Genomic DNA, 23,039 nt, shown 5'->3' on the forward strand with positions numbered 1-23,039 from the left:
CATTTGGCAATATGATTCAATTAAATTCCTATTTTATTCTCAATTAATAAAATTGAATTTAAAAAACTACATTCTTTATTGATAATTTAAAAATCTAAAAAAATAATAATCTGTAAGAACAGGCTGGTCGACAAAACTGACACTTTTTCCATTAATTTCCAAAAATGATTTCTATGCGTGTCAAAAATGAAAAACAATACTTCACAATTTGCTTTTCAGACATTTTATTATACATTATTTTTAATAAATTTATCTTTTCAAGCAAAATTTTTTGAGCCAATATTCACGATGTATTTCACACAAAAAATTCTACTTTTTGATACAAGTCACTTGAATACAATAAATTTTATAAAATGACAAGCATTCTTCTAATAACTACTAAAATGATACATGTTTGAAGGCAGCTTTCTTTTTAACTCACATAAAATATTTATTTTTGCTAGCTAGAGAGATATGCTTCACTTATTTGTAAGAAGCCATCAAATGGTGAAGGAAGCACTTGGGGTGTTATGCTAGGCAAATATTATAAACAAGCAATCATATAACATCGTTAGAGAAAATTAAATTTAAGATCCAAATTTCATGTCATTCATAAATGTGCTCACAATACAAATTATAAGCATTTTATTTTCAGTAGGACCACAAAACATTTAGATATTTAATGTAGACACAATAGTTCGGCATTTTTTTTACTTTTCATATAATCTGAAATCATTTGATTTTCAGTAGGAACACAAAACATCTTACATACAAACATAACCTAACATTGTTTTTTTTCTCTTAAACTGTTAATCCCCTTTTCATTCAACAAATCTTATAATTCGACATCGATATAATAAATAAACATTCAACAGCAAGACATAATGAAATACATACATAAAAGAACATCCATGCTTTATATCACATCAAAGATTTTAGAGGAAGATAAACAATAAATACTATAGGATTGGTTTTCAGGAAGCACAAAAATATCCCGATTATCCACTCTTGCTGTCCTTTGATGTCTCTTTGAGGACATCACCGGCTGCCATTGAACTACCATGCAACGAGGACAAAGGATTCTTAAATTCCTCAACGTTACCTTTGATCAAAGAGTCAGAATTTTGTAAGGCAACCTGATTTCTTTTTTCTAGAGAAGGCGACATTTCTTTCTTGGATTCACCGTTGGTAGGCTTCGTAGAACTAGTTTTCGTTTTAAGTGGTTCATGGTTTGATTCCAATAAAAGTCTGAGAGGTGGGTTATATTTGCTTTTTACCCTGTCTATGCAGTTATCCATATCCGAGTCAACATTACCATTTGCTGTTGTGCCATTAGTCTGGAAACAGCAGTCAGCAGGACATTGACTAGAACTTTGACTGCTCATAAAATATTCCGGAAGTTGATGAACGTCTTGCAGTTCTTCATCGATATCAGGATTGGCGCTTTGTTGTGCAACTCCAGCCTGAGCTTTGTACTTCTTCATAAAATCAGAGAAAGGGTCTGAGCTTCCTTCTGAAGTAGCTTTGTTCGTTTCGTTTGGAATTTTACTGGTGCAACTGTCTGCCGGATTAAGCTCGTCCACTGCTTCTAAGCTCTCGCCTTCACTGTTTCGTCTAGTTTGGTAAGACGAATCAACAGATGAACCTAGACTCTTTGATCCTAAACTACCTTTATTGTAAGTACTAGAAGTGTTTTCAAGGGATGTGCTTCTGTCGAAATTAGAGGAAGAACCAGATGCAGTGGAAGCTTGACTCCTGCTTGATGAAAATCCAGCCGGTCTTTCAGCAGGAGCACTGGTTTGCCTTTTCAACAAGCTTTTAAAGAAAGACTGCAAAACGGTGTCCCCTTCACCAGTTGACAACTTCGATTCCAGTTGCTTCTTTTGAGGGGATCTTTGTACTCGCCTTGGCGGATTTCTTGGCGTGACTGTCGAAGAAGCAGTGCTATCCCTACTGAATTCGGAAACATTCTCTACTGGCTGTCTAAGCAGTTGTGCTTGTATAGATGCGAGGAATTCTTGATCGTTCTGGGCCTCTACTTCTAATAATATTCTGTTAGTGTCTGAAAGACGACCAGGTTTTACTATGACATCTTCAAAAGGTGATGAGAACGCGATGGTCGCCAAGGATTCGGCAAGGGCCTGGATCTTGTTTTCACTGTCCCAGCCCGCTGGGACGAATATCGAGTCTTTTTCCAAAAACATGGCTGGTATTCTGAAGGGAAAAGCGTATATCTTATGTAAAATATACTTTAGCAATATATCACAGTTCCTGTCCTCTTTCACTGATAGGTAGAGAAGAGCTGCCCCATAGGTTAAACAAAATTTCCTGAGTGAAAACTGTATGAAATCGAAATGTTCATCAATGTAGCCAAATTCAGACTGTAGCACCGACATGTATTCTGTTTGAGTAATCACTACAATTATTTCCAACCCTAAATTATTTTCTATTTCCGCCGAGCTATTCTGCTCCTCCAAGTTTCCGTAGATGCTCATTGTTGGTTCGACGTATTCTTGGAAACGACGTAGAACTTTTGACTTCTGCTCTTCTAAGGCAGTTGCGGGAATCTGCAATTTCGCTATATGTTTTTGCAAAATCTCGACCCAGGTGCAAATGCAGCGAAACATATCCCAAGGTTTCGTCATAGTTGCCGTAAGAACTACAGTGGTATCTGATATGGTATTTTCATTCAGAACATACTTTAGGAGTCTCTGAAAAGAAGGGTCATCGTCCAACACCCATACGTCCAGCTTGGTTTGGTTTTCGCCATACTCATCTCTCACATTTAGGAAATAGTATTCAAGGCCGTTTCCCTTGCAATATTTTTCGCTAGTTCCTTGAAGTCTAGCAACTAACTGTGATTTCTGTGCGTTGTTGTCGCCAAGGAACAGCAGAGATTTGGAAGAGGGAAGCTTATTTGGCGAGTTGGCTTCACATTCAGCCATTATCTGTAACCAGAAGCTATCGTTCCCCTCCATGTCGACTGAGTTTTCTTTTTTGGGGGGAACTCCGCTTCTCTCTTTCAAGAAACTCATTTTAGAAGATCATCCTGTAAAAGAAAAAATTGTTTTAAAAATATTGCAGAGAAAATATACTTCTTAAATTATTTAAGCCAGACATAGAGTGGAATATAAGAAAATTTTCTTAAAATTATTTTGTTGAGAAATTGATTGATACAAAAAAAAATGATTGGCTTTAAACATTTCTTTGATAAGTTCCAGAAAATAAAAGGTGGAAATTTTTGTTTTCTTTACTATCTCGTACATATAGTATAGGGAAAGTATAGAACTTGTCAAAAAATTCGAATTCGAGATTTTGATGAATCTTCACTTCTCAAACATTTTACACATTTGTTTAACACGCGCAACTACATTTTTGAATAATCGCCGTCTGTCTGTGGCAAAGAAAAGTCAAAAACGTTGTGAGCTAGACTGTTGAAGTTTGGTATATGGACTTTACAATTTGCAAATTTCTATCAAATTTTGAGTAAAATCTGTTCAGACGAAGTCATCTGTTCGAATATAAGTTAACACGATAGTTACAAAACGAATATAATTAGACAGATAAAATTCGATCCGTGGATTTAACATCTGTCGTATAGACACCTAGCAAATTTCGAATCACATCCAACACCGAGTTGACTGTCTTTCGGTCTGTACTTTCAGAATCATGTAAACGAGCTAATTAAAAATCGCAGTGAATTTAATATGTCAAATTTGGTATGGTATTCTGTGACTACAATGTATTTCTCTGTCAAATCTTTGTACCAGTTGGTTCAGAATAACGCATCTGAAGCACAAATTCGACTTTTGGATGCTATTAACGCGAGTTCGCAAATTGTACAGACTAAGTATAGGGCAAAGGATACCGACGTGCTCTGATTGGTTTAAGCCTTGGCATCTTTTTGGCAATGTTTTTCCAAAAAGATGCCATACCGAAATATATTTTTATAAAAATAAATAAAATTTGTGATTTTATCTCCCCTCTTATTTTTTACGTTTTACATTTAATATTAATCTGGAATACATATGCAGCAGAAAAAATCAAATCCTGAAACCTAAATTCAGGAAATATAAAAATTACAATTTATTAAAAATATTTTTTGTGTGTGTTTCTTCTTAATATTATTTTGATATAACTAAAAACATTAGCTACGGAATCACATATTCCGTTAAAGCTTGCATATTTATACGTTTTGGGCATTAAGTAATCATCTCCCCATATGTAGTTGATGGGAAAGTCACAAACGTTCAGCAACAACTTTCAATGACTGCATAAATTATCTAGTAAAGACACGAAAATCACAGAAAAATAAGAATTATTTAATTGCTGCATCATATGTTAAGTAATTACTTTCATATATTTTTTATACTTCTGTGCATAAACAACATTAGTTACTTGCATGACTAGAATTATTAGTAATATTTTTTATTATTATTATTTATTAGTATTAGTAGTATTACTAGTAATATTTAGAGAAAACAATTATATTAATAAAAATTAGATCGTGTTGATATTCACTAGTATCTTCCATAAAACTAATGAAAGGTACAAGGTTTGAGCCAAATAAGCGAAAACTACACTATTATGAGTGCAAAAGATGCCAAGGCCTAAACCAATCAGAGGACATCGGTATCCTTTGCCATAGACTTAGTCTGTACAATTTGCGAACTCGCACTATAACGCCTCCCAGGGGTTAATCGCCAAATAATTCGCCATTAATGACACAATATATTCAGTAAAATTATAGAATTTAAGCTCAAAGTTAATATTTCGCAACTACTATGCACCATCGCCAGGAAAGAATTTCTTTGACGACGAGTTTATTAGAATGTATTCCAGAAAGTGTTGGGGGGAGAGCACTGATACGACCGGAGTTTAATGCCTTGCTAGGCGAAATTTTCAAAAATAGCCAACTCGCCAACAACGATCTTGCGCCCCTTTTTGCGAAATGTTCAAAAGAGAGGAAGCTGATGTCCAATCATAATAAAGTCGCATAATAAAGTCGAAAGTAATAGGTTTACCAGTGTGGAGGTTGTCAGATTTGGCGCGTTATCGCAACTTAGCGAAGAAGGGGGTTAAACTCCGATTCACCCGAGAGCATTCTCATTGGTTTTGTTAATGTTTAATCTTTAAAATCGCTAAAATAATTTTTTAATATATGAATACAAAAAGTTTCAAAGTTGCTACTTGAGATCTAAACATTTGGCAAGATTTAAAATTAATATTTGGTTTCTAATCCGTCCCAAAATCTCGCCAAAAATTCGTTATCGTGGATGACTAAAAGATATGGTAACAAATGAATTTTAGGACTGAAATTTAAAAAAGGAGCTTAATAGGTTCCAGCGTAGATTTGGGTGCCCCTTCGATTGGCGACAAATTTCAGTGATGAAGCACTACTTTTGGTTTCGATAATGTTTTGTTTTCATTGACGTTACTGTTGGGTTCCCGACCGAAAATCCCCTTGGCGACGATATTGGCGACAAAAAATAGCCAAAAAAATTAAGGGGCACCCAATTGTAAACTTTTACCACTTAATAACTTATCATAATTACATTTGTTGGAAAATTGCCTAAAAAAACTAAACTCTCAAACAAGCATTACTCTTACGACGGGATATACATTTTATAAATAATTTTTTATCAGATTCGATAAAAATAAAATCATTTATGTATATTTGGGGAAGAAAATTATTTGGATTCCTGATTTGCAATACTAATGGCAGAACATGTTTTGAGATGAAATTATTTTAGTCTCCCCATATTTACCCATCGATACAAAATTAAAGTTTCTATGATCTTCAAGATAATTACAATTAATATCGCACAAGCATTTTATAAGATATTAACTATATCAAGTATATTTGTTTCACTATATATAGACGGATTAAAAAAACTATTTTTTACCAGCTTTCTTAGTAAATACAAAATAGACACAATAGACACATACAAAATAGACCCAAAAAGAAAGAAAATCTTACGAAAAGGATCTGGTGTGAAATTATACAGAAATTGAAAAGGTATACATTATTTTCCCATTCAATATTTTTTGCCTGAATATCTGTTTCACAGATTTTGCCATCACACCATTTTGCAAAGATTGAAAATAATGATGCAATTTTAATAGTTTACAAATTTTTAAATCAAATATCCAAATTCAACAAACAACTTTGCTTTTACCAGATCTGCTCATTTGATCATCTATTCAAAAATTTAAAATCATTTCAACACCCTGATACTCTTTCAAAGCTAAAAGAATAATTAGAATACAATTGTAAAGTAGATTCAATGAAAATTTTTCACAGGACACTATCTTTGTCTATTAAATAATATGTAATATTATTTTGGTGAAGGAGAGTACAAGTTTGAAGACATAGACGAGACGTTGTATTTATAATTTCGTTTTATTCTCTCTTTAATATCCATCTCGGGAAAGCAATTTATTTACAAGCAGACGCAGCATGGCACAAAGAAGAAGTATGAAAGAAGCGTGAAACAAATGATCACTACTCTTATATAACATAGGATTTCAGCCACGAGCCGATGGAATACACGTGGTGACCTTTGACACCTTTTCAAGGGCACCGAAGGGATCACTTTCATTTAAGACGTAGTACTGATGAAGCATTAGTTTTACAGAGGAGTTAATTAAACCAAAAGTGGAATTGGATCGCGAAATAAGAGAATATTTTTAAAATGAATTTACTATGGACTAAATTAAGAGAAAATCTTGGAAATTAATTAATCACTTTCACTTTCACTTTCTCGGGATCACTTTCATTTGAGACATAGTAGAATATTTTAAAAATAAAATATATATATCATATTGCCCTAATGCTGGGCTTATACATTTGGCCAGTAATAAGACAGCCAGTAGGTAGTGCATGCATAGAAAGGATGAAAATTGCTCTTTGGTCCATGGCAAGTAATTGTCCCTACGGGACATGCCGCTTATTGAATTTTTTTCTTACTGCATACGCGTTTGTAGAATTTGGCGGGGATTTTTTGGCGTGAAGAAAATTATCACCTATCATAGATATATTCCGACATTTTTGCTGTTTGTTCTTTCTGATGAGAGATTGCCTTTTATTTTTCAATTTATTTAACATTTATTTTTTATAGTTTTCCAAATTTAGGTACGTTGGCATTTATTATCATGTTTCTTTGTGTAAATATCCGTCATTTTAACACACTGCGCAGTAAAAAGAAAAATTCAGGGACGCCAAAAGGGCAATTTATGGCCAAGCATGGAATGTTTGAATCTATCTTATGAAATAATGTTAAACATAAATGAGTATCTTTCTGCGCATGCGCTGCATATCCACCGAGTGTAAATCCGACATTAAAATGAGTCGTTCTATTATAGGTATTTGTCGATAGGAATGGCGACCAAACAGCGCCAAGAAAAAATTTCGCCAATTTGGTGATTTTAATAGGCAGCACATGATTCGCACGTGATTCGATCTATATTTATGCACACACACACACACACACACTTATGCACTTGAGTATATTTTTATAATTTGGCGAAATTTTTTCTTGGCTTCTCACATCACAAGGGAACCAACATCGCCAAGTCTACAAAGTGGCAGGTAATTGAACTCAACAAGAAAACAATGAGTAAACGTATCGGAAATTAGGTTACTAGAAAAATATTTCAGTTGCTTGTTTGGGTTACCAAATTGGCGACTTTCTCCAGTGGCACATGAAAGTAGATTTCAACCAAATTTCAAACATTAAACGAATTAAAAAAATTTTCTTAAATCAATGAATTTTCTAGACATTAATTAAATCTGACTTCTTGGTATTGGAAGGTGGCAGTCTTTGTTGCTGAAAGTTCCAATTAGTAAATTTTAATTATTATCACTATTGTTCTTTTTATGTTATTTTTTATAGTATGTAGTAAAATCGAGCCCAACTAATTATAATACGCATATATATATATATATATATATATATATATATATATATATATATATATATATATATATATATATATATATATATATATATATATATATATATATATATATATATATATATATATATATATATATATATATATATATATATATATATATATATATAACCAATCTAAAGTAAGAAAAAGTTTGAAAACGAAACTAAAATGAAAACGAAACAAAACAGTTTCGAAATCGCAACTAAAATTTATTACCTATTTAAACTAAAACCAAAAAGGAACTTCATAGTATTTAGAGAGCGCAATTGCAGCTACTTCTAAAACACAGATGAATTGATACAAAAGTATTAGAATCAAGTTAATAGGAAAAACAAAAATCAAAGAAAAATTAAACCAAAAAAATTATTAAAAAATATTAAAAAAGAATCCGGCCTGAAGACTTTTTCAAGGGTCACCCTCAGGCAGGGATTCAAATAAAGGGATTTTTTCTGTGAGGACATACAGACATTAAGTCTAATAATGATTCCTCGTGACCCGAAAATCCCCCGAAATTATGCTCAAGAGATATACCATTTTAACAGAAAGGAAATACCAAATAACAAATTAGAAAAAAAACCACAAAGTAAAAATACAATAAAAACAATAACAATAAAAACAAAAACAGCATTAAAATTAAAATTAAAATTAAAAACGAAAAGCCAGAACATACCATCCAACAGTGAAGTAAACTTTAAACAATCGATTGTGATTTCCTGTTTTTGAAAGTTAACGGTAAATTATGTAAACAGAGGTAGGCACCCAGCGCCATCTATTGAGTGATCCAATATGCAAGTAAATTTCTATTTTTATCTAAGCCAAAAGATTAATCCCAAACCATACCTTGTTTAATTAAAAAATTGACATTACAGTAATTTCTAGGAAAATCATTTTTAATTAAATTTTTAAGGAGGTTATTTGATGCTTCAATATAAGAATTTTTATTATTGCAAACCCTTTTTATCCTGTTAACTTGTGAGAAAATTAGATTTTTGAAAATTTTAGAGTTTAGATTGGAATGGTAGTTACATAGTTTTGTTATTTTAAAGTTGAAATCATCCCTTTTATCGTATATACCAACTATTGTTTTATCATTAGCAATTTCGATTTTTAAATCCAGAAAGGTAGCCTCAAGTTGATTTATACTTGTATCTTTTAGAATTAAATCTTTTGGATAGCAATTAGTAATAATATTAGTATTGTCGAAGTTAATCGCCAAACGCGACATGGTGACTGTGTGAAAAAACAATTTGGCAATGATTTTATCTTTGTGAGGCAGACAATACGCATAACATAATTCCAGTCCCATTCTTAGCAGGATTATTAACATTTAGAGGATGATTGAATGGGCATTTATTTAAGATAGTTAATATAGTACAATATTGAACGATATCAAATCATATTCACAATATGATATAATAATGTCGAATATTGAAGAATAATGTAATATAATTCAATGCCGTAGAATATTGTACAATATTGCAGTATATTAAATATTATACATGATATGGTATAATTTTGTTGAACAATGAATAAATAATATAATGTCGCAGAATATTGTACAATATTGCTCTATATTAAATATTATACATAATCTGTTGTAATAATGTTGAACAATGAATAAAATAATATAATGTCGGAGAATATTGTACAATATTGCTCTATATTAAATATTATACATAATATATTCTAATAATGTTGTACAATGAATAAAATAATATAATGTCGCAGAATATTGTACAATATTGCTCTATATTAAATATTATACATAAATGTTCTAATAATGCTGTACAATAAATAAAATAATATAATATCTCAGAATATTGTAAAATATTGCTCTATATTAAATATTATACATAATATGTTCTAATAATGTTGTACAATGAATAAAATAATATAATGTAGCAGAATATTGTACAATATTGCACTATATTTAATATTATACATAATATGTTACAATAGTGTTGAACAATGAATAGTATAAAATAATATCGCAGAATATTGTACAATATCGTGAGCTATACTGTATGTGTTCCCCAATTTAATTGCTGTTTAAGAATTGGCATATAATTTTAACAAATTTCACAATACAATTTCGTCCTTACTTCTATTATAGTTTTCTCAATACCCAAATTAATTTCCCATCTGTATAAATTGAGAAAATTTATACAGCTATCTAAAATCACTTTACAGTTAGTAATCACTTTATTATATTGGATAAGCAGAGGATAGGGTTTCCCATTTAGGCACTGAAATTCGACGAAATCTCATTCCCTATCTGGATGCTGCGTTTTCAAATAATTTCAGTTACACACTTCGTTAAGAAGGCAAATAAAATAACTCTCCCATTCCACTTGAAAATTCAGAATGCCAGATTAAATTCTGCGACCCTCAACTCCAGTTAATTAGAAGTTTGCAATCTGCAGACATCTCATTTTCCTTCATAATCCTCATAATCAGATTGACTGAATAATTTATATAAACTTTATTAAAAAGAAAGATAGAGGAAGTCTTTTGAACTTACATATTAATTATAAGCGAGATTTTGATGATAATAGCAAATCAAGTTTTCAACGAATTATCGAATAAATGTGCATAAAAATTAACAAAACTAAGAATTTAACTTATATTAATGAAAATGGGCATTTTGCTTAACATCTGTATATTTGTATTTATCGGACGTGGTGAACTAGTGAGTATTTATTTATATTTATGGATGCTTGGCGATTTTCTAGCATGAATTTACTTAGCGATTTTCTAACCTGAGTTTACTTGGCGATTTTCTAACCTGAGTTTACTTGGCGATTTTTAAATTACGCCGTGATCGTCAAATTCCATTATTTATAAGATGCTTTAAGTCTCAAGTTGTATTATTAGTAATATTTATTTTATTAATCTAGAGGATTAATTATTAGATTAATTATTAAGATTAGATTAATTCTTATTGATTAGATTAAATATTTTATTAATCTAATCTTATTTTATTTTCTACAACTAATTTATGAAAATATACGAATCAATTTACATGATTTACTAATTGCCAATTTAATTCTCTGTTTTTGCTTTTTTTTCATTTTAGTAGAATTAATTCGTTCTGTTCTGTTTCATTCTTCAGAATTTATTTTGAACTTATTAAGAAATTACTTTAATTTAATTTAGAAAGAAAATATATTATATGTTTTCTTATAAGCACAAATGACTTTTCAAATATTACGAATTTAACTTAATGCTTCTTAAATCTTTTTTACTAAATGTAAGAGCTACACAGATAATAATGCTGACCCTAAAAACAGATTGAGCACAAATACAGGGTGATTTAAAACTAAGCATATAAGTTGTCAAGGGAAGCAAATATGACGAAATTAAATCAATTTTGCATATGTGTCTGTAAACGAAATCAATATAAAGGAAAGAATGCACAAAAATTCTACAATTAAAAATCTGTAACAGATAAAATCTTTATAGCAATATTTCACACCTGAACGATACATATACAAATCTAGTTCCTTAAACTGCAACTACGGAAAATTCTTAAAACATGCACAATTTACTGTGATGCGACTTGAATTGGTATATATTTACAAAACCATAATGTAGATTCAGATCGTAATGTAATAAGGTTTTAGATTTGATTTGCTTATGATTTTTTTTATTTTTAAAATTAGCTCTTCATAATATAATAATGGTAATATGCACACAAAAATATGCATTTAATATAGCCGCAATAGTAGCATTAATATAAATAATAAATTGAATTATTGTAGAATATAATAGAAATATTTTTAATGTATAGGAAATAGAAAATTGTATGTAATTCAAATCGCCATCTCTGAAAAACTAATCTTATTACATTTCAAAATTATAAAAAAGCAATAATTGCTCAATTTATAACTCTATTAACCATAAAATGAATTTGTGAGCTCGCATGTGTATGTGTGTGGCATTGGCATTCAGGCTATAATTTGATTACAGCTATCTTGGAAGATACAAATACACACTTAGGAACAATTATTCTTTGAAACTTCAACTAGAATTCGAATAAATCAAAACTTTTACCTGATTTTAACATTTTTCCGCCATAACTTCCAAAATTATAATCGCACAGAAATATTCACACCATTTCAAAAAAATTTAAATTGTCTTTTTAATGATACCAATTTAATTGTAGTGTAAACTTTTGCTAAATTAAAAAAAAATTAATAAATATTTTCGACCCAACTTTTAAAAATGGATTACATTATTTCCCTGAAGTTCAAATCATTTTCATTTTTGAATCAACTATTCGATGGTGGGATTTTCTTCAATAGGGATTTAAAAGGGAAGGATTTTATTTAACATTTTTCCAATTTACGAGACGGAAAAAAGTGGAGTTACAATACTATGGAATTTATCAGAGAAGTGACAGCACATTTACATTTTTAGAATTTGAATTGCTATGATTCCCATTTGAAACGTTCATTCAAGAAATAAACATAGCATAAGTAAGTCAATTAATAAAGCTTTAACAATATTTGATCCGTAACGGTTATCACCAAAAAGAAATGTAAAGTAATTTGGAGATTTTTGTGTGTTTGAGTGTGTTTTTTACTTATTTTTTTGAAGAATTTTGTACCTTTGTGGGATATTTCCGTCAACATTTATTTTTGTAATTCTACAAAAATTTCGCTTAAAATGCATATTAATAAAATAATGCTTATCAATTCCTACAAAAAAAACAATTCAGTTTTTTTATTGAAATAAAACATTTAAAAACAGATGAAAAAATTCGAGGCTATGACATATTTTGTTACTTTTTTATATAAATATGAAGTACATTAAAACAATGAATAGAAAATCGTTTGCAAGTAAATATTTCCGGTTTTAAAGCTGTCACAAAAATGTTTCACATATATCTATAAATATTATAATTTGGCGAATTTGTATCAATTTATCAACTTATTCAGCATGAATTATTCAAAGTATCAATAAGTAATTTGTAATATGAGACTACATCTTCATTAATGCAGGAATTATTTACCATAATAAAAGGGGGGGGGGAAGAAAAACTAAATTTAATTTTTATAAAAATGTATTCATTTCCCTGAACCAATGTTAATAGTATTTGAGGATGATAATCTGTAGCATTACAAGCATTAAATTATTTGTGCTGGAAATGAGTTAGTTCAATTTAGTTTTTTACTTGCATTACATAAAGCGTTCACAAATTTTAGAACGATTAAATGCTATTTAATTACTAATTAAGATTGTTTTTTAAATGTTTGATTTAAAACTTATTGACATTTATATAATCTTTTTTTTCTAAACTATAAATTATTTCCATCATAGATAGGATTTTTATAATTTTTTTTTTTAAATATGAGTACTGAAAACAGAGTCACTGAGTATTTAAACCTTATGGGCAATAAAGAATATTTTCTTAATTTATATAATATCTGAAGAAGTTTTCAACAAAATTTTCTCAGATTCATCATGAACAAATCGATTCATTAACAGTCTTTAGTTTTAAATGCATCAACCACTAAAAAAAAATAAACAGAATCGTTTGAAATAATCTGTCGAAAATATATTAAGCCTTCAAAATCAAGTCCGTATCCGTTGAAAATAGTTGTCAACAATCGAACACAATGCGCATGCGTGAATTTTCAACACCAATTATGGTACCGCAAATGCGTGAATTTTCTACTCCAGTTGGGGTAACGTTATGCAGATTAGAAGTTTTTAATTTCCTTTATTCTGTTTTATTTTAATTCAAAAGTACTTCAGAATGAATCTGAAAAATCGATTCATTAACAATGTTTCATTTTAAATGCATCAAACATGAAGGAAATAAACAGAATCCTTTGAAATAATCTGCCGAAAATTTCTTAAGCTTATCCTCTTTGGCGTTGGAAAAAAAACTGAAGCCTTACTCATTTGGCGGTGGGGAAATGAAGATTTTTTGGTCGGGAAGTTAGTTTTTAATTAATAATTAAAAATTCAAAAAAGAGACCCCAAGTGCACATTTCCGACCTCCAAGGTATGCATGTGAAAAATTTGGTAGCTGTAGGTCGAACGGTCTGGCCTGTAGAGCGCCAACACACACACACGCGCACGCACGCACGCACACACATTGAGCTTCATATAAGTTTACATTTCTACAGATGTGTTTAAGATTTTACAACTGATTTCTGTGTTAATGGTTTTTCTCTTGCTATAGAATAATCAGTACGTATTTGTTTCAGGTATTCATTTCGAATCTTCTTTCCATGCAAAAGCAAAAATCGACGATTTTAAGCTTTCTGATAAATAATGTTACCTATTTTGCCGGAAGAAATTTTATTATCATGCATTTCACAACCCTTTATAATTATGAAATAGGCGTATTTATCTTTGGAAAACAAAACATATATCTTTCAATCCATAGTATGTTTTCATGCGAAATTTTGACAGAATAATATATTTAAAAATACTTCTTTTCCGCCAAAAAAATCTTCCATTTTCACCACCGCCAACTTTTTCGCCAAAAAAATCTTCCATTTCCCCACCGCCAAATGAGTAAGGCTTCAGTTGTTGTTTTTTCTCCCAACAGTAATGAAGCTAGGGTTAACATTTTTCGGCGAATTATTTCAAACGATTCTGTTTATTTTCTTAATGTTTTATGCATTTAAAATTAAACATTGTTAATTAATCCATGTTTCAGATTCATTCTGAAGTACTTTCGAATTAAAATTACACAGAATAAAGGAAATTAAAAATGTATAATCGGCATAGCGTTACCCCAACTGGCGTAGAAAAATTCACGCATTAGCGTTACTGTAACTGGCGAAGAAAATTCACGCATGCGCATTGTGTTCTGATTGTTGCCATGACAACCATTATCAACGGATGATTTAAATTATTTTTAGGTTAGTTGCATGCTTTTGTAAGTAAGTTGTATTTATGTTAGTTATATATTTTTTGTATATGCTTATAGTTTTAAGTACACCGTTTTTTAAGTAGTTTCTTTTAACCTGTTTTCAATTATTTAAATTATTTTTAGGTTAGTTGCATGTTTTTGTAATTAAATTTTATTTATGTTAGTTATATATTTTTTTGTATATGCTTATAGTTTTAAGTCCATCGTTTTTTAAGTAGTTTTTTTAAACCTGTTTCCGACCGATTATTTTAAACGATTCATTTTATTTTCTTAGTGTTTGATGCATTTAAAATGAAACATTGTTAATGAATCGATCTGTTCATGATGAATCTGAGAAAATTTTGTTGACAAATTCTTGAGATATTACATAAATTAAGAAAGATATTCTTTAGTGACCATAAAGTTTAAACGCTCAGTGACTCTATTATCAGTAATCATATTATTAAAAAAAATGCTTTGTTTCAGTAAAAAATATTATTATATTAATTGCAGATTAATCATTTACTCTTTAATTTAAACCATAAATTCTACGAGGGGTAACAGAAAATTAGTGAGATACATATCACGTTATGACTGAAGGCCTTTATAATATTATGAGTGAATTATATGACTATTAAAATTTGAAGTTTTAAAATATTTTGCTGAAGAATCTATTAAAGTTGGAATTGCGTAAAATATTTAATGGTACGACCGGATTTTAACCCTCTGCTTGGCGCAATTTTTAAAAATCGCCAACAACGGCTTTGCGAAATGTTCAAAAGCAAAGGAGCAGATGTTCAATTATCGTGCATAATAAAGATTGCCAGCTTTGGCGCGTTATCGCAACTTGGCGAAGAAGGGGGTTAAACTCCGGTTCAACCTATTTAATTATTAAAATTTAAATGAACATTAAGATTGGCGAACCGGCTGGTCTCCAAAGGCGGCTAGTTATATATATAAGGAACTTTTAATAGCTCAAAGTTTTATGTTCTGCAACATCATTTTTATAAATTACTACGTTTAGATGAAATACATTTTGTCAACATTGCTGTCATGATCATTGACTTTTTTTTTCATTTATCATCATCTGAAGAAGATATGGTTCATTTTATTGACGCTAGAGGAATCTATTATTCATGTAGCAGAAGTTAATGATCTGAGATCTGCATTTTCTATTATTTTTGATTCAGTATCATTTTGATTTTACATTTGGAATCGCATTTATTTCTGTTAATATAACATTTATTGTTTCAAACAGATTTTAGTGATTAGTTCTGATTTCGATAGATTTAAATATACCGTCAAATGAGATAATAGAGAATACTCCATTGTGTGAAAGCAAAACTTTTGATGTTATTATATATTTACATTTAGAATGTACTGCAAATATTGATTTGTTTAAGTACATTTTAAATGTACAGCACTTTAGCTTAAATCCTAGAAATTCCTGAACTTGGAATTTCTAGGATTCTCTATCGGTTGAATGCATATACGTGGGAAGATTTACTAAGAAGAAAAAAATGTTAAAGTTTACATACCGTGCACAAAATAACAACTATACACAATACAATAATAAAAAAGGGAGGGCTTGGTGGGGAGTATGAGTTCAAGAATTTCATGAAGTTAATATTTCTCGGAGAAGGGCTTGACTGACAAAGGAAATAAAAATTTACCCAGGACTTGATTCTGGAGAGATCAAATCTTCATTACCTCGCAGAAGATTTCTCGTTTTGATTTTGGACATCTTGTTTCCTATAACTTTGATCCACCAGATTCGTTCGAGGTCGGTCAAGAATTTTCATGAAGATAATATTTCTTGGAAAAGGGCTTGACTGACGAAGGAGATAAAAATTTATCCAGGACTTGATTCTGGAGAGATCAAATCTTCATTATCTCGCAGAAGATTTCTCGTTTTGATTTTGGACATCTTGTTTCCTATAACTTTGATCCACCAGATTCGTTCGAGGTCGGTCAAGAATTTTCATGAAGATAATATTTCTTGGAAAAGGGCTTGACTGACGAAGGAGATAAAAATTTATCCAGGACTTGATTCTGGAGAGATCAAATCTTCATTACCTCGCAGAAGATTTCTCGTTTTGATTTTGGACATCTTGTTTCCTATAACTTTGATCCACCAGATTCGTTCGAGGTCGGTCAAGAATTTTCATGAAGATAATATTTCTTGGAAAAGGGCTTGACTGACGAAGGAGATAAAAATTTATCCAGGACTTGATTCTGGAGAGATCAAATCTTCATTACCTCGCAGAAGATTTCTCGTTTTGATTTTGGACATCTTGTTTCCTATAACTTTGATCCACCAGATTCGTTCGAGGTCGGTCAAGAATTTTCATGAAGATAATATTTCTTTGAAAAGGGCTTGACTGACGAAGGAGATAAAAATTTATCCAGGACTTGATTCTGGGAAGATCAAATCGTCATTATCTGGCAGAAAATTTCTCGTTTTGATTTTGGACATCTTGTTTCCTATAACTCTGATCCACCAGATTCGTTCGAGGTCAGAGATGGGCTTTTAAGATGAAAAAATGTGGTGAGAGGGTAACTTGAGGCATAATGAAGTGGATCGCCCACTGCAGCCACAGTGAGATCCTTTAATATGAAATGGTTTGAAGTACGAAAGCAAAGGAGTATGGGCGGTTTCAAAGATTACATCTAGTGTGTTCCAAGATACTGAGTTAAAGAAAACTTTGAGAAATTTTCTATTATTGTTTTCATTAGTCATTATGTGAGAAACAGATCCGAGATGTAATTAACAGAATAATACCCCGTCTACAAGGACATATCTTCCAGTTTCTTTTGCGTAATCTTTATATTGAATTCATAGAGTTATAATTTTTGAAACTTTCATAATCTTAGGTGGAATGTCTGTTCAGTTGTCGGTCCGCATGTATAAAAACAAGAATTCTTGAAGATACAATAAGCAAGATAAATAAATATTTCTATGTGGTCAGGATGCCATAATGTTAAATCTAAAAAATTATATCTTATTGGCTAGGTCAGATGAAACCGAAACCATTTTCACAGTATACTGCACTATGAAACCAAAACCATTTTTAATATTGGAAATGAATAAAAAGTATGTAGGGAGCTCATTCCAGCTGAAAATTAATGAAAAATTCTGAGCAATAAACATTTTTTGCCAAGACAATCAATTTTATCAGAATTTCTAAAAAATTAGAATATAATTATTGCAATCCCTCAGCTGAGACCTTATGGAAAATTTACAAAATAGTTCACATTTCTTCAAAATTCACAAATAAATTCCCAAAATACTGACCCATCGTTCAAGCTTTTTCTTTTCTCCACATGAAAAATTGGTATTCAAAAATAATTTGCAATCCATGCAAATCCAAGTTATACAAAATTTGTCCCTTCAGAATTGCAATCACATATAAATTCAAATATAAGAAAGATATAATAGATAATTTCACGACAATCAATTAAGAATAATTTTTATATTGATTAAAAGTTATTTATCATTCAAAATCCCATAAAGAAACCAGAAGATTATTTTATCCTCAATATTGTCACTCAAATTGAATCAAAGAATTATTTTTAAAAAAATGCTATATTTATTTGCTTTCGAAATGCGACATTCTTTATTTAATTAAATTGCGTAACTTTTCAAATGTCATATCCCAATCATATATACTATCAAATATAAAGAATAAGTTATATATATAATTTCATGACAATCAATTAAGTAATGCTTTTTATATTAATTAAAATCCATTCTTCATTCAAAATCTATTAAAATCCAGAAATTTATTTGAGTATCAGTATTGTCATTCAAACTGAATGAAAGAATTATTTAAAAAAAAAAAAACCCGCGCTATTTATTTGATTCGAAGTGAAAATTTCTATTTTAAATTAAATATTCTAACTTTCTTCAAATATCATTATTAACAAAAGAGAAACATTTCCACAGAATTTGAAAATCTTTTGGCATAAAAGAGTATTCTCATTTCTTTCAAAACTAAACTTGCAGACGATAATAATAGACATTGAAAAAATAGATATGAAAACATTTCCATAATTGCGTTACAATAAGCACTGAATAATTTAAATTTAATAAATGACATCGGCTTTAAAAACCTTAGATAGTAAAAACAGCCATAAAAAAGCATTATATTTATTTTTTTAATCACTTAAGGCAAATATAAAATAAAATCATTTTATAGCAAAAAAGACATCTAAAAATTGTTTACCGTAAGAAATCTGAAGGTTTTAAACTCTTGATTTTTTTTTTATCAAAAACATTTCTGTAATCTCATAAGAAGATAATTTTGATTTATTATTCCTTAGAAGATTATAAGAGATTATAAATTTCGTATTCATTATAATTATTCTCAGAATCGCTTTGTCAACGAATGTAATGACGTTATCTTTTAAATGTTGCAGCTTTTTTTTCTTCTCCATTAAAAGGAAGTCTGTTAAATGGCATTTATAAAATTTGTTGCAAATAAAATTTTTAAACCTCAGTTTACCACTATTGTAGAGAAAATGGAAGTAAAATGTCGTAAAAATAGCTCACAAACAACTAGAAATATCTCTGATATATTTTTGAAATGAAAATGTACTTTTTATATAATGGAATCACAGCAAAAGTACATTTGAATTTTACAATATTATATATATATATATATATATATATATATATATATATATATATATATATATATATATATATATATATATATATATATATATATATTATAATAGATAGGAAAATTCTCAACACAAATGAAGTTGGAAAATTGCATCGAAGGACAATATTTATTATAAATGATTTGGGAAAATATTTTTAATATCTCGTATTCCAAATATTCAATATATATATATATATATATATATATATTGTCATCATAAAAAGAAACTCTCGAGATCTCGACGCATTTCCACGTTTCAGACTTCTGTAAATCCGAAAAAAACATTTTTTGGAATTTTTCTGTCTGTCTGTCTATCTGTTAGTGAAAACGATAACTCAGAAATGTTTTCAGCTAGATGGATGAAATGTAACACCAAATTTATAGAACTTCTGACCCATTTTGAACTAAATCTATTCAGGGAAATATTTTCTGACCGAATGTTTTAGTATAAATAAATACAATAATAATAAAACGTAGAACGCTAGATAGATTAAATTTTGTAAAAAGATTTAATATTTACAATGTAAATTCGTACGTAATTTTGAACTAATTCAGTCGAATGATGACAAACTGCCAGTTTGTACTTCAGTATTCATGTAAAGGAAATTACGAAAAAGGCTGTATGTAATGAAATTTGGTATGTGATATTGGACTACAGTTGTAGTTGTATGTCAAAGCTTGGTGAAAGCACTTGCAGAAAAACCAAAATATATTGTAGATATTCTGATATTTGTGTATTAACTCCCTGTCACTGATAAATCGCCAAAAATTGCCTCTAGATTCAGTAAAAAAGATATATTCACACGAAATATTGATATTAAAAATGATTGTTCGCCAGTGATATGCAATTACTCAAACTGCATATCACAGGCAAAAAAATAATTACATACATTCTGCATCCATAATTAGTTATACATATGTGGTGAAGAGCTTATAAGCCAGCTAACAGCTACGAAACAAGAGCAATTGTTTTTGTCTTGTGGTCTTGTTACTCGGCTGCAAACCACAATGTCCCAGGTTCCATCCTCGCGCATCTCATATCGCCACATTGGTGACCTCGGGCGATGAACCTTTACCCTTCGTACAGCTGCTGTGGCGCCATCTACCCACAACAACCCAAAGTCGTCAAATTCACTTGACGCAGCAACACAAAAGGCGTCATACTCACTTGACGCAACAGCAACAGCAACCACTCATCTACACACGCTCGCCATAACGCTTGGCGCTGCTCAAATGGGTACGGGCGCATTAGACTCAACAGCTAAATACATGACCACTCAACAGCCATATCGTTCGACTCACTGGAGGGAGAGTACTGTGGTGAAGAGCTTATAAGCTATCTAACAGCTACGAAACACGAGCAATTGTTTTTGTGTTGTGGTCTTGTTACTCGGCTGCGAACCACAAGGTCCCAGGTTCTATCCTCGCACATAACAGTCCGCCACACATACTACATACATATGTTTGCTCTCTTTACTATACTTCTAAGCCCACAACTCTCATATGAGAAAATAAAAATCGAATTTTTCGTGGCGTTCAAAGCCCACCAAGTAACCCAAGGTGCTAAATGTTAAGATGGCGGAGAAAGACAACACCTCCATTTAGAATATGCAAGGAAATTTCTAGAGTATACCTCACACTTGTTTCGATTTCTTGTAATAATCATCGGATCATAGCATTCAATAAAGCTTTGAAAGTGCCAGGTCAAAGATATTCCAAACATTTTTTGAATGCAGTTTTTAGAATTTTTTCTGCGTCGTCGTCTTCATTTCTGTGCTCGAATTTTGAGTTAGAATCCCCAAAAATTGTCTGATGCTGCCAACTACTCGGAGATGCTCATTGAAGAATTATTAACCTATTCACCCCCATCCAGAGTTTTTTAGAATACGAAATGAGCAAATGCATAGGTTTGATGAAATCAGTAAACTATATATAAGCACATCCCGATATAAGTCTGAATTCTTTTTGTTTCTGGCAAAACCGTTTCGATGCCGGCGACCTGGGATAGGGGTAGCGTGTCATCTCCGTGTCCCGGGTTCGAGCCCCGGTTCGGGCATGGTTATTCTTTTTCTGTGTTCTATCTATGAAGTGTGTGAATGTGCTTCCTTGTAAAAAGGGGTTGTGCAAGCGAATGTGACGCATGAAGTAGCTACTGAAAAAACAAGAGACGCTCACTCGACTTAAATCGCAGCAAGATCTATCATCGGGCTTGTAAAGTGACATAAATAATAACAACAACAGCGATTTCGGTTGCCACAAATAGATGAACCAATGAAAGATTAGCATTTGGTGAAAGTGTGTGTGTGTGTGTGTGTGTGTGTGTGTGTGTGTGTGTGTGTGTGTGTGTGTGTGTGTGTGTGTGTTTTCTTATTTAGGTCATCACATTATATTAAATAAATCTAGTCAATCTAAATTATTTTTTCATCTAAAAATGCCATATGTTTTAAATTATATCTAAACATTGACTATTTCCACTCAATATTTCAATTTACCCTTTCAGTGCATCGTGTAACCGTTTGGTTACATATTTTTATTTCCATTTATAAATTTCACATGATTGTTTCAAAAAGGATAACAATTAGTATTTGGAAATTCTTTTATAATTGCTTTTTGATAAACATTCGTAAAAAATACCGATATATGGCAAAAGAGTTACTAAAATTAGATTTAAACTAGAAACTTGAAAAAATACCAAGACGATTTTATATGAATAATTCTACCGTTAAAATACAATCAAATTACATTTTTTGTTTCGTAAAAAATACATTAGTAAAAAAATGACTTTTATTTTTATTGCAGAATCGTTATAATGTAATTTGTGTCACTTGGATATTATTTAATTTATAATGTAAAAAAAATGTTTCATGTAAATTAATATGAACCATTTTTTACATATTATTTTTTTAATTCACGAAAAACAATTTAAAATTTTTAAAATAATTTATTTTATTATATACAATTATTCTTTTATCATTATTATATCAAAAAGAAATAAAAAGTCATGCACTGTAGCTTCAAGTCAGTCTATATTACTTAGAAATTAAAGATTTTTCTTTAAATTTCTTATATATCAAAATTAATATGTAAGCAATTTCTTATTGTTTTGTCTAGGACAATTGCATCTTATTCAGTTTAAAGAGAAACACTTTTTTGTTTCCCTTTAAACTGAATTATATATATATTTCTGAAACTGAATTATATATATATTAAACTGAATATATATTTCTTTGGATTTTGTATTTAAGGCTATGCTTGCTCAGGATCTATATATCTTTCCATGAAAAAAAAATCAATTAAATTTTAAATTTCTGGTCAGGAAAAATATTTTGTAAAAACAAAACAAATCTTCTGCACATCTTATCCAACTATAATAAAAGAAAATAAATTTCATCGTAATTGTGGAAAAAAAACTTTGGGGCTTCTAGTTTACTTTAAAAACATATTTTATAAGCATGTTAATGCGTAAAAGTTTACTCTTTGCTAAAAGTATAAACACATTTAAATGTGAGAATGTCATTTTTCTTTTTTCGAAAACTCTAATAATAGCATAGAGGCTAAATAGT

The 23,039-nt window shown here is 30.2% G+C and overlaps 1 protein-coding gene across 1 annotated transcript in view; it reads right to left on the bottom strand.

Annotated features, from left to right (window-relative positions):
* Positions 1 to 282: 282 nt before the first annotated feature.
* Positions 283 to 23,039, bottom strand: part of LOC129975943 (cytoplasmic dynein 1 light intermediate chain 1-like) — a 28,946-nt gene continuing 6,189 nt past the window's right edge. Inside the window, exon 2 of the mRNA XM_056089242.1 lies at positions 283 to 3,028. Within this exon, the coding sequence (XP_055945217.1) occupies positions 978 to 3,014 (2,037 nt within the window). The 5' untranslated portion in view covers positions 3,015 to 3,028 and the 3' untranslated portion in view covers positions 283 to 977. The remainder of the gene's footprint in view (positions 3,029 to 23,039) is intronic.

This window comes from Argiope bruennichi, chromosome 7, assembly GCF_947563725.1.
Source record: "Argiope bruennichi chromosome 7, qqArgBrue1.1, whole genome shotgun sequence".
Classification (NCBI taxonomy): Eukaryota; Metazoa; Arthropoda; class Arachnida; order Araneae; family Araneidae; genus Argiope; species Argiope bruennichi.